General features: G+C 44.4%; 1 protein-coding gene across 2 annotated transcripts in view; it reads left to right on the top strand.

Annotated features, from left to right (window-relative positions):
- The window catches only part of LOC137348062 (formin-like protein 1), a 249,717-nt gene that overhangs the window by 83,751 nt on the left and 148,875 nt on the right, over positions 1-17,091 (top strand). For both annotated transcript variants that reach the window (XM_068013188.1, XM_068013187.1), the window contains one exon: positions 7,027-7,110. In XM_068013188.1, coding sequence (XP_067869289.1) covers positions 7,027-7,110 — 84 coding nt within the window. The remainder of the gene's footprint in view (positions 1-7,026; positions 7,111-17,091) is intronic.

A 17,091-nucleotide genomic window follows, 5' to 3' on the forward strand; every position in this document is an offset into this window, starting at 1 on the left:
CGACACCATCCAGGATAAAAAAGCCCGCTTGATTTACACCCCATCCACAAATATTCACTCCCTCCACCACCGATGCACAGTGGCAGCAGTGTGCATCATCTACAAGATGCACTGCAGCAACACACTAAGGCTCCTTAGACAGCACTTCCAAACCCACAACGTCTACCAACTAGAAGGACAAGGGCAGCAAATGCTTGGGAACACCACCACCTGCAAGTGCCCCTCCAAGTCACATACCATCCTGACTTGGAACTATATCACCGTTCCTTCACTGTCGCTGGGTCAAAATCCTGTGGAACTCCCTTCCTAACAGCACTGTGGGACTGCAGTGGTTCAAGAAGGCAGTTCACCACCACCACCTCAGGGGCAATTAGGGATGGGCAATAAATGCTGACCGAACCAGCGACGCCCACATTCCATGAATGAATAAAGAAAAAAGTGCTTACAGCAGTGTAGCGTCAGCCAGCATTATGTTGAATCCATAACCTTGTGACCCAGAGGTAAGTGCGCTACTGGCTGAGCCAAGCTGACAGCTCTGCTCACATAAGCACATTTTTACACAATAATTCAATGACGATAATGAATTTATTCTCACTTATGAGCAATGTTCCTTCTAAGCTACATGGCCACATAACAGCCTAGAAGTTCCTGCGCAGGTGTGGCACAAGTCTGCCCCTTCAAGTTACCATGCAAGTACAGCCACACAGAAAAGTTTAAAGGCCTGATGTGCTTTAATGAATTGGCCGTGCACAACAAGAAAAATTAGAGGGAGCGTCGTTTATGAGGATATCTTTGAATTTTAGTCACTGTTTAGTAGCTACTAACCATAGTTTCGCATGGAACTATAAACAGTGGGCCCTGTAATGCACTTCATTAAACACTCTAATTTAAAGCAATGTCAAGACTTCAATTTTGGCCTCTTTTTATTAGCAGGATCATGTAAACCTGTTTTGGAAATTTTCTCAGGTGATTTTCAATACTGAGGGAGTGCAGTGTTGCCGGAGATGCCGTCTTTTGGATGAGACGTTAAACTGAGGCTCCTTCCGCCCTCTCGGGTGGACGTGAAGGATCCCATGGCACTTTTTGAAGAAGAGCAGGGAAGTTCTGGTATCTTGGGCAATATTTAGCCCTCAGCGAAGATCACTCAGCCATATTATCTGGTCATTCACTATCTCTTGGCTGCTTGTGGGATCTTGCTGTGTGCAACTCGGCTGCTGCATTTCCTATATAACAACAGTGACTGCACTTGAAAAAGTAATTATTTGATTGGAAGGAGCTTTGGGATGACCTGAGGTCATGAATAGTGCTTTATAAATGCAAGTTATTTATTTTATTCACTATTTCCTTTTTCTCTCACTCCACTCCCATACATTCTCCCACTTTACAATCCCAAACACTTTCCTGCTGCCCAGTCTCCATCACTGTAATCCCTCTGCCCAATCTCCCTCACTGTAATCCCTCTGCCCAATCTCCCTCACTGTAATCCCTCTGCCCAATCTCCCTCACTGTATCCCCTCTGACCAGTCTCCTTCACTGTATCCCCCTCTGTCCAGTCCCTCACTGTATCCCCCTCTGCCCAGTCTCCCTCACTGTTTTTCCACTGCCCAGTACTACATAGTTAATGGCTTCTTCCATGCCCCTTTACTGTCTGCTATATTCTTTCTCTCTTTCTGAGATGCTTTGCTTTGTACTGCTGCTCAAATGATAATTTTCCCTTTTACCCTGAGTGAAGTACGGCTCATCTGAATGTGTTCAGAGCTACCTAATCATCATAAAAGTGTTTTAAATAAGTAAGCATTCAAACCATTTACAATATGCAGAGAATTGTTACATATATGTTTTGAGAAGTGGTTTAGCTTCGTCTCTGCAGATTTCATCTCACATCAGTTCGAAAGCGAGTCTCTGTCTGTATTTTTTTCATATTAGTGGGCCCTTGGAGCACATTTGCTGTTTACAGGATGTCTGTATTTAGCATTTGATGAAAGGAAATGTTTGCATTGTGCAAAGCACGGAGGCACCAACTGACAAAGAGTCAGAATCGACTCTATTCCTACCAGTTGCTATTTTTAAATTGAGAGAATAGATTCAGCCCTGAAAGGATCCAGAGATGATTTTTTATTAAAACATTGTGCTTGTGAAATGGCAGATGGTGTCATCCCAACTGTTGTCTGTTGGTGCATTGTATTTGGTGAAGGAAGATGGAGGGAGTCAGGTGTGGGTTCCCATGATCCTCTGCCTTCTCCTGCACAGGATTTTCCACAGGGAGACCCAGGTTCAGCTATCTCTGCATTGTTTCAGTCGGACACTGCTGGGTGTTCACTTACAGAATGGGGCAGAGGTTTTACCTCATCCAAGGAAGATATTTCTTATAAATAAAACAGAAGACGGATTTGACAGAGAAGAAAGAGCTTGCATTTATATGGCATCTTACACAATTTTAGGACGTCCCAGAGTGCTTTACTGTTGATGAAGTAATTAAAAATAAAAGTCGCCACTGTAATGCAGGAAATATGGCATCCAATTTTCATACAGCAATGAGATAAATTACTAGATAATCTGCTTTTGGTGGTGTTGGTTGAGAGATAAATGTTGGCCAGGACACTGGGGAGAACTCTCCTGCTCTTCTTCGAATAGTGCCATGGGATCCTTTATGGGTGCAACTCCGAGGATAAACAAGGCCTCCGTTTAACTTCTCATCTGAGAGATGGCACTTTCAGCAGTGCAGTACTCCCTCAGTACTGCACTGGCAGGTCGGCCTAGATTATACGCTCAAGTCTCAGGAATGGGACTTAAATCCACAAGCTTCTGACTCAGATGTGAGTGCAACGCTTAAGTCACGGCTGACACTTCAAGGTTGCAATTGTGCTGTGCCAGGATTCAGTGCTGCTATTGTTGTGCAGACAGTAGAACATTAGTGGTATAAAGAATTCAAATGTATCCAACAAAGATTATGGAGACCTTATTTTCTGTTTAGCAACCAGACTCTCCTGTCCTCCTTCTAAGAGTATTATTTAAAGATTCTGCACATAAGGGACTGCAGAGAGATATAGACAGGTTAAGTGAGTGGGCAACAAGGTAGCAGATGGAGTGTGGGGAAAGTGTGAGGCTATTCACTTTGGTAGTAGGAACGGAAAAACAGAATATTTTTTAAAAGGCCTTGCACTTTTAAATGTTGGTGTTCAGAGAGACTCAGGTGTACTCATACAAGGAACGCAGAAAGTTAGCATACAGGTATAAATTAGAAAAGCAAATGGCATGTTTGCATTTATTGAAGTAAAGAATAAGGAAGTCTTGCTACAATTGTATGGGGCTTTGGTGAGTCTACACCTGTGCAGCTTTGGTTTCCATATCTAAGGAAGGATATACTTACATTGGAGGTAGTACGGTGAAGGTTCACTAGATTGGTTCCTGGGATGAGAGGTTGTCCTTTGATGAGAGGCTGAGTAAATTGGGCCTATACTCTCTGGAGTTTAGAAGAGTGAGAGGTGATCTCATTTGAAATATACAAGATTCTGAAGGGGCTTGACAGACTAGACACTGAGAGGTTGTTTCCCCTGGATGGAGAATCAAGAACACAGGGACACAGTCTCAGGATAAGGGGTTGATCATTTAGGACTGAGATGAGAATAAATTTGTTCACTCAGAAGGTTGTGAATCTTTTGAATTGTTTACACCAGAGGGTGGTGGATGCTCCATCGTTAAGCATGTTCAAGGATGAGATCGATAGACTTTCGGCCTCTCCGGGAATCAAGGGACATGGGGAGCAGACAGGAAAGTGGAGCTGAGGCAGAAGAGTAGCCAATATCGTATTGAAAGGCAGCGCAGGCTCGAGGGGCCGTCTGCTCCTATTTCTAATGTTCTTATTTTCAAAAACTTACTGGGATTTGTCATTGTGGAAATATACAGAGCAGATGGGTGATTAGTATAAATGGGTGATTGATGGTCGGCACAGACTCGGTGGGCTGAAGGGCCTGTTTCAGTGCTGTATCTCTAAATACAAAAAAATAAAAAAGATATTCTAGAATCTCTGACATTAATATTATGCAAACAGCAACATCCACGGCATGTGTTCTGGAAAGAGCTGTAGAATATGAGACTTGGATAGTTAGAGCCAAGTAACTCAAATGTTGCTGTGATACCTGGACTTTTTCTCTTCAAAAACTGCTATCTGTAAAACGTAACCATAGGCAGTCAGATTGTTGTAAACACTCACCTGGTTCACGAACATCCTTTATGGAAGGAAGCCTGTCGTCCTTACTTGGTCTGGCCTATATGTGACTCCTGTCCCACACCAATGCTGTTAACTCTTAACGACCCTCTGAGAGACCTAACAAGTCGCAGTTGTATCAAAGAATAATTGCAGTGGTTCAAGAAGGGCTGCCACAACCTTCTCGGGCAACTAGAAATGAGCAATAAATATCAGCCTTACCAGCAACACCCACATCCCAAGAATGAATTAAAAGAAACACTAGCCTTCTAAAACACTCCAACGCTAATACACCACAGGGCTCAATTTTCAGGCACTGACGTCTCTCATTTTAGTGAATAGTTATTTGTGGGAACTGTTCAATGATCAACGATTCTGTTTTTGGGTCTGCTTCCTAGCTTTAGAGACCCAAACTCGAACAAGTAATTTGAATAGGCCTTTTGTGGTGAAGTTTATCTACCAGATCCGCTTGCAGAGATCCCTTGCATGCTATTCTCAACTTCACAAGCTCCTTCTTTCCCTGGTGTTCATCTCTTCATCTCATGACTGAGACTGCTAGATTTGGGATACTTGGGGCAGGATATTCTCTGCTGGCCTGTGGGCTTCAGGGCTCTGGCGTTGAGGTCGAACAGGGGTCAGAAGCCCGCACTTAGTTTAGTTTTTAGTTTAGAGATACAGCACTGAAACAGGCCCTTCGGCCCACTGAGTCTGTGCCGACCATCAACCACCCATTTATACTAATCCTACACTAATTCTATATTCCTACCACATCCCCACCTGTACCTATATTTCCCTCCCACCTACCTATACTAGGGGCAATTTATAATGGCCAATTTACCTATCAACCTGCAAGTCTTTGGCATATGGGAGGAAACCGGAGCACCCAGAGGAAACCCACGCAGACACAGGGAGAACTTGCAAACTCCACACAGGCAGTACCCAGAATTGAACCCGGGTCGCTAGAGCTGTGAGGCTGCGGTGCTAACCACTGCGCCACTGTGCCGCCCTGTGTCCTCACTTACTGAGGAGCAGTCACCCAGCTGTGATTTTCCCCCAGTTGGTCAATTCGTGGCCAGAGGGTGGGCTCGCCATCCAATTAAGGATGGCGGGTAGACCCTCACAGCTTGAGGGCCAATAGCAAGCCTTCCAGCACTGAAGAAGCTGCAGGCTGCCTTTTCGGGTAATTGAGAGAGAAGGTGCCCCAAGATGGAGATGCCCTCTCTCCAGATTTTTTCACTTTAAAATTTTTTTAAAAGATGCCCTAAGCAGCTGGGCCAGCTCGAGGCAGCTCCACTGTTCCAGTGAAAATTCCAGTCGGCCTCTGACAATAAGCTTTAATAGGCCTTTAACGAGCTCAATTGGCTACACTTCGCTTGCAGGCCTCCCTCACCAGCTCACCTCTGGGAAAATGGCCTGGTGGGGATGGTGCCAGAAAACCGGCATTCGGCCAGCAGTGTGAGTTTTTGCACATGCCGCCTCTGTGCTCGCTACCGTCAAATCCTCCCCTGGAGATTTCTTTCAGTTTAATGAAACCTGGCTTGATCTAACTGAACAGGCTCTTATTTGGTAGCCTTTCATTTTCTGGGTCCAGAACAGACATCAACGCTGACCAGAAGTATTATTAAAAGCATCTTCATTGAACAATTTTCAATCACAGGGATGGAGAAACCACGAAATAGCAAAAGCAATGCAAAGAGAAGCTGTGTTCATAATAGTCTTGTTAATTATATCTCAAATCAAATATTGCCATTGCTTTATTGGGAAGTCCTGTTACTGTCTCGTAGCAGAAGGGATGAGATTGTAATGACTGTAGATGTCACAGTGAGGTGCTGAGTGCTCAGTAATTTCATTGCATAGCTTATATGGGTGGCATTACTGATTCTTTAGCTGTCACCACTATTTTCCAGGAGGTTTTGTGTTGAGTTGTTGGAGATTTAGTTTTCATTGCAGTTCCTCTCAGCTAGAGTCCGAAGTACAGATCTGACCAAGCTTATTAGCTTTGTGAGCTGTTTAGGTATGTACTATGAGACCCCAGGACACACACAAAGTTTGAATCCCTGCATTTCAAGTTGCTGAAACTGACCCGATCTTGGTGTTCTCAATTAGGATTTATAGAACAATGATAAAACGCTAAGGTCTTCACAACTCAAACTGGATAATCCAGTGAAAAGGAAATTTAAACACAACTAGGACCTGGTTGGATGGGTTCTCAGGGTTGGATTAGCTTTTTATTGGCCTCAGGCTGCAGTTTGGACACTCCTGTTTTAGAAAATTATAAAGAATATAGCATTTGCAATGTTAGTCATATAGTAATAACTCACTTCAAAATGTTATATTTTATTCAAATCATAAGAAATGGGAGCAGGCAATTTTCCCCCTCGAGTCCGCTTTGCTGTTCAATAAGATCACGGCTGATCTTCCACTGCAGTTGCGCCTTCCCCATATCCCCTAATTCCCTTACTGCCTAAAAATCTATCAATCTCTCCAAAGATTCACAACCCTTGCAATATCATCTAAAATGACATAAACGTAAGAAAGAGGAGCAGGAGTCAGCCAAAAGGACATCTTGCTTGGGCTTTCGACTGCAGAACATCTGCCAATATCACAATTCCTACAGCCAGTAAAGCTCTACAAAGCACCTGTTTATTAAAGCTTCTGTTGGGTGTATAAAGAGCACCTATGCATATTGCACAGATTGTACAGGCAATGAAGTAAGACGGGGACTATCTTCTTATCGGTGTTGCAGTTCTTTTTTTTTCCACGAGTGACTAAATGATGATTGTAATGTTTTTCACCACCATCCCCCTCTTTCTCTGCAGAACTGTATGAACTTGCCTCCGGACAAGGTGAAGTTGCTGAGCCAGTACGACAACGAGAAGAAATGGGAACTTATCTGCGATCAGGTAACTAGAGTTCGTTCAGCACTGTGATTTCATTTGTCTATCGACAGTCTCTTACTACATCAACTAAGCAGTAATTAAATTATGTCGATATAGCTTGGGCACCTTTCGGATAGACTCGATTTTTAAAAAAAAGTTGTCTTTTATTTGCAACTTCCCACAAGTCTCCAAATCTTCAAAATGCCATTTACATTTCATAACAGGACTTTTTTCTTGTCAAATTTTTAAAGTTATCTAAGAATCCAGCATCGCTGATTCACTTTATTAACTAAAGAGGCCTAAGTTAGCAAGTAGTTTTCTCCATTGATTAGACCCATAACAGTTTGCAGCATGAAGTTTAGTTTAGTTTTAGTTTAGAGATACAGCACTGAAACAGGCCCTTCGGCCCACTGAGTCTGTGCCGACCATCAACCACCCATTTATACTAATCCTACACTAATTCCATATTCCTACCACATCCCCACCTGTCCCTATATTTCCCTACCACCTACCTATACTAGTGGCAATTTATAATGGTCAATTAACCTATCAACCTGCAAGTCTTTGGCATGTGGGAGGAAACCGGAGCACCCGGAGGAAACCCACGCAGACACAGGGAGAACTTGCAAACTCCACACAGGCACTACCCAGAATTGAACCCAGGTCGCTGGAGCTGTGAGGCTGCGGTGCTAACCACTGCGCCGCCCTAGTAGGTAGTCATTTGTCCGATGGTGCCAGTGTACTTTGTTAGAGTAATCCAAAACCACTGTCCTGCTGACTTCCCATAGCTGTATATCTTCCTCTGCTTCAAATATTTATATACACTTTACTTATATGATACATTGATCTCAACTGTTCCCTATGGCAAAGCATTCGACACTCTAACAACTTTCCATCTAAAATCCTTTCTCCTAACCCTTCTCCTTACTGTCACATGGCAATTTTTACAATCATAATTCTTTGTAAATGATTCCCCAACCAGAAAATTACCTATCTTGATTGACCCCAACAAAACCCTTCATAATTTTTTTAAACTCCTATTACATCTCCTCTGAGCCTTCTCTGCTCCAGTGGAAATGGTCCCATTATCTCAAGTGTTTTGTTATTTCTCATCCCTGGTATTATTCTGATGAATTTATGCTGTATGCTCACTGTGGCATTAATGTCCTTTCTATAAATGGGATGGACACAGTATTTCTAACCGGCCAAAATATTGGCTGGTAGAAATTTGTTATCGCTTTGTTCTTGTACTTTATGCACCTGTTTATAAAATTCAAAATTCAGTTGACATTTTTAAGTTTTTTTCCATCTACATTTGTACTGTCAAGGAAATATGTCATTGAACCCCTCGGTCTCTTTATCCTAAAAGGCTGTGGTTGCTGGTACAATTGGAGCTTTAAAGACTGAGATCAATAAATGTTTGTTGGGTGAGGGTATCGAGGGATATGGAGCAGAGCTAAGTAAATTGGGGTGATGTACACTTCAGCCATGGTCTAACTGAATGGCAGAGCAGTCTCGAGGGCTGAATGGCTTTCATCTGCTCCTGTGTTCCTATACATCCACACTCTTCAAGCATCTTTCCATTGAGTATATACTCTCAATCCTAATTTTTCCTCCCAAAGTACCTCATATTTCTCTGCATTAAATTGTATCTGCCACTTGTCTACCCATTCTGTGCTTCCATTATGCTGTATGTTTCTTTTACCAAGCAGATGAATTTTTTGTAACAAACTTTGCGATACTTCAGTGTACACTCTCTGAAAACCTGTATTTTCTACATCCACTGCATTTATCCATACAGTTAATCACTTCTTCAAAGCTGTTCTTGTTCATCGTGCATATCTAGATGCTCATTAATTTGGTCTCTGTTTTGGATGCTCGGTTTGTCCACAACTGACATTATACTAACTGGTTTCGAATTATTGGGCTGAATTTTCGCTTTGTGGATGGGGAGCAACAATTGGGAATATTTCCAGGTGCTGAACCCGCCCCCAGGGGAAACAGTCACTGACCTGGGATTTCCATGGGGTGCCACCTTAGTTGACAAGGAGACAAGTTCCCTGTCCAATTAAGGATGGCAGGCACGCTCTCAAAGCTGATGGGACAATCAGAGGCCTTCTAGCTTCAGAGGAGCAGCAGGATGCAGTAAAGGGTAAGTGACTTCTCTCAGTTACTTAATACTTCAACAGGAAGGTGCCCACTCTCACCAACTTGTAAAAATTTAAATAAAAAACACAAAAAGCAGCCAGGCCATCTCTGTTGGGAGGAGTCGGGGGTGGGGAGGGGGGTGGGGGCTGGTGGTGGAATCCCCTCTACAGGGAGACCTTTGGCTGCACCTGCACTCAGGCAGGCAGGGAGGGCCTGTAGGCCTGCCTGGAGAGCTGGCCCCTGCCACCCTGCTGCTGGGTGTCCATCTCCAGGCGGTTAAACTGCCCCCTGTCGTGTTGGGAAACTGGAAAATCCCAGTCGGCCTCCTATCAGTGCCCTTAGCAAGGCTCTTAATGAGCCTAATTGGCTACCCGCCCTGTGGAGGCAGGTAGCCCTGCCTGGTCACGAACCTGCCTCGAAATTGCCAGTGCTGGGAACGGGGTTGGGAAATCAGAACGCCAGCGCTGGTATTTTCGGGCCTCGTCGCCGCCATTCCTGACCTTGGCAGAGCTTTAAAAATCTACCCTCCCTGTTTAATCTGTCTCATCTTGAACAGAGGCTCCATAGTCTCGCAGCACAACTTCCATACCTTAGGTGATTTGAAAAATTGTGGTCAGAGCCTGAGTTGTCTCCCCTCTTACCTACTTCAGTAGCCTTTAGCCAATTATCTACTTCAAATTCTGCTAGTTGTATTCAGAACAACTTAGTTTAGTTTAGAGATACAGCACTGAAACAGGCCCTTCGGCCCACCGAGTCTGTGCCGACCTTCAACCACCCATTTTTACTAATCCTACACTAATCTCATATTCCTACCACATCCCCACCTGTCCCTATATTTCCCTACCACCTACCTATACTAGGGGCAATTTATAATGGCCAATTTACCTACCAACCTGCAAGTCTTTTGGCTTGTGGGAGGAAACCGGAGCACCCGGAGAAAACCCACGCAGACACAGGGCGAACTTGCAAACTCCACACAGGCAGTACCCGGAATCGAACCCGGGTTCCTGGAGCTGTGAGGCTGCGGTGCTAACCACTGCGCCACTGTGCCGCCCTACTATCTCAGTAATTTTCCCATATCTCCCATAGTACAGCTGCATTCACCAACTCACTATTGTTTTAAAAGGTGATGGTAAATACTTACTTAATATACCTCTCCATCATAATTTCATTCTCCACAACTAATTTCCCCCCCCCCCCACTTCATCCCCAAATGTCTTACCATCTCTAAGTTTTTTCTTAAGTCCTTAGGTTATTGGCCAGTCTGTTTTCATATTCCCATCTAGACTTTCTAACCTACTGTATCTCTTCCCTACCTTACTTTCTATATTCCTCATGATTTTCTTTCATATCATTAGTCCTCATTTTATCACGGGACCTCCTTTTCAATCTGTTTTATTTTAATCTATTTGTAAAGAAAGATAAAGAACTTTGTATACAATCTTGCAACCCTAGGATGTACTAAAGTACTCCGCAGCCCAACAAAGCATCCCCGAAATGCAGCTACTGCTGTCACGTAGGGAAACGCTGCAGCCAATTTATGCACAGCAAGGTCCCACAAATAGTAATTAAATAAATTGCCAGATAATTTGTTCTAATTATGTTAGTGCAGGGATAAACTTTGGCTAAGACATAAGAAGAACTCACCTGCTCTTCAAGTAGTGCCATGGGGTCCTTTACACCCACCTGAGAGGGTAGATGGAGCCTCAGTTTAATGTCTCTTCGGAAAGATAGCACCTCTGACTGTGAAGCAGTACTGTACAGAAGTGTCAGCCTAGATTATGTGTTGAAGTCTCTGGAGTGGGACTTGAACTCATGACTGTTTCCCTATATTAGAAAAGTGACTACAATCCAAAAATGCTCCCAATGGTTAGTAAGTGCCCAGAGACCCCAGAGGTCATGAAAGGCACTACTTGAATACAAGTTTATTCGTTCTTTTTGACTCTGAGGTGAGAGGCTATCACAGAGCCAAGGCTAGCTCCTTGAATTCTAACAGAATTCTATGCTTTGGTAAATCCCCCTCACATCCTGTGATTATAACAACTTTCTATTCTTTCCATTTTTTATTGGAATATTCTCCACTACCATCAGTGATTCTGCTTGCTAACCTTTCTGCTAGTTAATTTGGGCCATATCGTTCTTCTTTCACTGCTATTTGCCTTTTTCCAGTCCATCACCTTTGTCTTCATTATCCTTTTCTATTTTTACATTGAGCCTATGTTGTGAATGCTATTTCCCAATCGTTCTCCTGCTTTGGTTCCACTTCATTTCCCAGATCTAAATTAAGAAAAGGTTTTTTCCCCTCATTGGACTTAAACATACTGAATCTAGGAAGCATTCCTGGATGCCTTCTAGAAGCATTTTTACCACAAGCATTACCTTTTATCCCTGTCTATCTCAGGATAGTTAAAATCCAACATTTATTATTGCTGTGTTCTTGCATATCTCTATGAACCGTCCTCTCTCTCATCTCCGCTGTTTGCAATGCTTAGTTTGTAATCTTTATTTATCCAAATGGATTCAGTGTTAACCCATTGGAACATCCTTACATTTGGATGCTGTGATAGAATCCTTTAAAATATTACCACTCCACACCCCCCCCCCCCCCCCCCCCCCCACCCTCCTTTTTTCCCCTTAATCTCTCATGAAAATGTTGTAACTGGCAACTTTAAGTTCCCAGGTCTGTCCAAACCTAAGCCAATCTGCTTGTCATAGCTACTATAATACTAAGTGTATAGTTATTAATGCTCCTGTTAGGTAAGAATATCAAAGGATATGAAGCAAAGATAGGTAAGTGGAATTGAGGTGCAGATTAGACATGATATAATTGAATGGTGGAATAGGGTTCAGGGGCTGAATGACCTCGTCCTCCGCTTATGTTCCTAACTATCCAATTTTGTTTTCATATTAAATACTTTTTGCATTCATATATACACCGCTCAATCCAGACTCCCAATTTTTTTAACAACCTTACTTCTTTTGATTCTTCCTCCTCCTTCAGATCTGTTCTTTATTACTTTCCTATTTCCCCTCTCTTTCACCCTTTAGTTTTCCTCTCCACTGCCTCATCTTGTTCCTGTCTCCTCTATATTTATTTGGACCCTCCCCCACAGCACTAAATAATCTCCCAGTGTGGGCACCGACCCCTGTTTTGTTGAGGGGAAGCTCACCCATCGTCCACAGGCCACACCTGCCCAGAAACCTCCCTAACCTCCCCCAATCAGATCCCTTCATTCCTGTGTTATCTCTCCAGCCACACAGTTGCCCTCATTCGCTCTATTATATTTACATTGAGTGGTGCATAGCATTTGGAGTAACCCTGAGTTTACTACCCTTGAAGTACTCCATCTCATAATTCCTGAAACTTCTTTTGCAGGACTGTGACTTTATACTTTCCACTATCATTGGTTCCAACATGAATCACAACTTTACCCTGACAGCTGACAGGCAGCATTCAGCACTCTTGATTATGGCTGTTTCCCTATCTATAAAATGAGTGCCTTTATACCCTTCACTTTTGTCTCCTTCGAAACCAATTGCTCCACAGTGCTGCAGTCGTGCTTCAGGTTGCCCACCTCTAAGTGTGTAGATGAGACATACAGAGCTGGAAATGTAATCCCTGATGAGAGCTGTAAAATGATCTCGGCCCATGTAACAATAAGAACATTAAAGTTGGCCTCAGAATTAGGAAGTGGGCAATCAACTGGAGCTCCACCCCTGATCATTGTCCAGTAATGTCTGTAAGAGCTCCAAGTGTGTGCACATTGGATGAACATAATACAGGCCCCTCTGTGATGTATCCCACAGAAAAGGTTTCAAGTCAGTAATGACCAGTTGGGTGAGGGTACTGGAGGACAATGAACACCTATGGGACCATACCTCAACAAGGAGTCGATACCTTTAGGTAAATTGTAGAAAACTGAATAGAACATGAGATTTGGAAAGTGGAGCTAAAACAGTAATACAGAACTGTGCCTAAAAATACTTCTGGAAATTCCAAGTATAAAGCCATTGAAATGGAACACACTGAGGTTCATGATAAGGATTGAAGAATGATGTCAGTGGTACAACTGGACCTCATTCATGTCGACCAATTTGAGAAGCCTAGAATAGGTCAGATGGGTCAGTGTTTTCACCTTGTCAATGGTCCTTGGAACCATACATCTGGGTGCAATGGAGAATTCTTATGTTGGTGAGATCATCGAACGGCTACAACACAGGAGGAGGCCATTCAGCCCATTGTGTCTGTGCCAGCTCTCTGCGAGAGCAACTCAGTTAGTCCCACTCCCCTGCTTTCGCCCCGTAGCCCTGAAATTTCTTTCTTTTCAGATCATTTTCCAATTCCCTTTTGAAAGCCCTGATTGAACCTGCCTCCACCACACTCTTTGGCCAATCACTTTAAATCAGTGTCCTCCCTATCTACTCTGTCCAGATCCCCCATGATTTTGAACATGATGACTATGTTTACACAATAGGACACTGAATAGACAAGCCCATGGATGAGTCACATTTTTCTCCTTCTGCCCAACATAATGTCCAAAGCTCCTTGCAAAATTTATTATCCTTTAATAAAGCTCTTTTTATCCACTGCTTGTTGCAAAGGAAAATCAGTAGGTGCTTTTATGCATTTGCCATTCTGCAGAATTCCATCGAGCCTACTGGCGGAATTAATATATTCTTCTCATAAAACTGTTTCGAAACTTATTGCTATTCAGCTGCAGCTCTGTGGGTTTAGTAGCTGCTTGACTATTATTTGAAAATGCAAATGATAATTCATATGTTCATACCCATAGCAAACAGAATTTATTCAAGGATCGGCTTAATCAACAAGAATAGTTAGGATCCAGGGTTATGTCTGTGATTCTCTGCAGGTCGAGTTCCTAATCATGGCTGGGACCATGCACCAGAATATCAGGAAGAGAGACTTAGGGTATTCTCAAACTGAGCCAGCCCTCCAGTATCCTGAATTGGAAAAACATTGGCATAAGTTTGGGGGCAGCTCTGTTTAATGTGCAATTTTCCTGCTCCCTTTCCTGAAGGGAGTGCCAGTTATCCAGGGGTGCAATTCCATCGCAGTTCTTCAGTATCCTTGGCCAGGTGACCTTCCTTGAAGTGTGGGCCTAGACAGGCAACGCAGCTGAGCCTACTCCATCATCAGGTGTTGGCACAAGTAGACTTTGCAGCAGGAGTGACTGGATGGGAATCAGGAGTGGAAGCCATGGCTGATGTCTTTTTTCCCTTTTCTAGCTTGGAGCACTGAGGCCAATTATAGGAGGCGAACTACCTCTCTGACTAGGAAGTGTTCAATAGACCAGGACTCACTATGCCATTGCCGAGTAGATAGTCGCAGGCAGTGGAAGCAGATTCAATGGTAACTTTCAAAAGGAAATTGGATAAATATTGAAGGAAAATATTTACATGGCTATGGGGAAAGAGCATAGGAGTGAGGCTAATTGGATTTTCTTTCAAAGAGCCAGCACAGGCTTGATGGGCCAAATGGCCGCCTCCGGTGCTGTATAATTCTATGCTATTAGGAAATTACAGATCTTTGAGAGCAAAACTTGCATATGTGTGGATTTGACAAGACTGTACCCCCAGTTCCTTGGTGTTAAATCCATTGCATCGACTCTGCACCACTTTGACATCCTCATGATAACCACAACCAATCAACAGCTGCAAAAATCTTTATGCTAATCAGTTTTTAGTATTCCACTGAGGTGTCATTGAGGTTCTATTTAAACATTGTGTGGAGCAAAGTAAGGGAAAATGGCTCTTTTGTTTACACTGGCTATTGACCAGATGACGGTTCCTGATTGATACTGTGGTTAACCAACATGTTTACCACTGGCCGCATCTCATGCTGGCTTTCAGCATCTCTGGGTCCAGGATTTGGGAGGTTAACGGTTGAGGGAAACTTTTTTTTTGGGGGGGTGCACTGATGGGGCCTGTTGAAGATCCAAAATGCATTCCAGCACAACCCCCACTGCCATCGCCCCTGTTACTACAGGAGATCGGTTGGCATGGCTGAATAGTGACATTTTGACCCATTATGTAGGATAGGCAAGCCCTTTTGCTGGTACTGATTAGAAATAATGTACAGGGTATCTTTCTGCATCCCTGGTGACACTGGAGAGAGATTCTCACCTGGTTAATAGTGGGATTTTGAGGAATTCAACCACATAATCGGCAGCTTAAATGTGCCCACACATTCTGCTCGTTAGCAAGCTTGTTCTGTGGTCAATTGGGATCTGTATTTACTTATTCCAGTGTATAGCACTGCAATCACTCCTAATGTAGTGCATTTGAGTTATGAATCTTTGAAAAACGAACACTGGAAGTGCAAAGCTACATGGAAACCATGTAGAGGCAGGAAATGGCATCACTCTGTGCTGTACTAGATCACAGTAACTTTACCACAGAGTGTGTGTGTTTGTTATTGTTGCACTAATGTATGTCATTGGGTGCAGTTTGACACATTCCAGCAGCCTCCAGTACCCTCACTCAATCAGTTATTTTTCATGTGTGACTCGAGGCCTTGAGTGTCAGTAGGCTATTTGTCTGTGCCACAGCTGGGTCTCGCTCCCTGCCATCACTTGGCATCCATGTTCACTACCTTTTGAACAGGGGTCACTGGAGAGCAGAAAGCCTGGCTGATTTTATACCTGTAGCCTCAGGGCAGTATGAACTATTGCAGTGAATACAGCACAGACCAGAGATCAAACCTGAGGGTTTTCCTGTTGTGGGACAGTGAATTATGCCTCAAAGCCATCAGGGGAGCCCTTACCAGCATCTTTGAAGTATTAGTAGAGCATGGAGACTGTTGAGACAATCAGAGTGCAAAGAAAATCTGGATGTCTTGTTGAATTTTCTGGCAGGACCTTGTTATATAATTTTTTTCTTCTGCTTCCCACCCAGCAGTTGGCCAGACTGTTGCCACAAGCTGTAAAGCCAGTGGCAGAAGGCCGCAGCCTTGGAGACAGGTCTCCGGCAATCAGATTGCGGGGAAGGCTGCAGATGAGGGCTGGGGATGGGGAGAGGGGGTTGGTTGCCAATTGCAGCAGAGAAGAGAGAGGCTGCGATGGCAGAAGGGTGTCTGAAGGCTTCTTTGAGGCCCCACCCCTCCTCCTCCTGGCCCACAAGGTGTGCCGGAAAAAGCACTTAGTTTCTGGTGCCAGCAGCTCCCGTCTCCCTTTTGCTGCCAGGTTTCCCGAGCCCTGGGAAACACACACAGTTAATTTTAAATCGACCGCAATTGTTGACAATGCGGTCGGTAGGTGGCGCTGTTTTGGCACGTGCGCAGATACAGCATGTGCCACGAAAACGTCACAGCCTGCGACTGCAGCAGCTGCCAAGACTAAAGATGGCGCTGCTCAAAAAATCACAGAGATGAAACCTAACAAACACGTGGCAGAATACAACGGCCGGAGTGAGAGAGTGGAGCGGGCCGGGGAGACAACGGTAGCAGGTGCCGGGTTGAGAGAGAGAGAGGGAGAGGGGGGGGGGAAGAGAGAGGGAGAGGGGGGGGAAGAGAGAGGGAGAGGGGGGGGAAGAGAGAGGGAGGGGGGGGGAGAAGAGAGAGGGAGGGGGGGGAAGAGAGAGGGAGAGGGGGGGGAAGAGAGAGGGAGGAGGGGGGGAAGAGAGAGGGAGGGGGGGGAGAAGAGAGAGGGAGGGGGGGGGAAGAGAGAGGAGGGGGGGGGAAGAGAGAGGGAGAGTGGGGGGGAAGAGAGAGGGAGAGGGGGGGGGAAGAGAGAGGGAGAGGGGGGGGAAGAGAGTGGAGAGGGGGGGGAAGAGAGAGGGAGAGGGGGGGGGAAGAGAGAGGGAGAGGGGGGGGAAGAGAGGGAGGGGGGGGAAGAGAGA

Source organism: Heterodontus francisci, chromosome 33 (assembly GCF_036365525.1).
Source record: "Heterodontus francisci isolate sHetFra1 chromosome 33, sHetFra1.hap1, whole genome shotgun sequence".
NCBI classification, from domain to species: Eukaryota; Metazoa; Chordata; class Chondrichthyes; order Heterodontiformes; family Heterodontidae; genus Heterodontus; species Heterodontus francisci.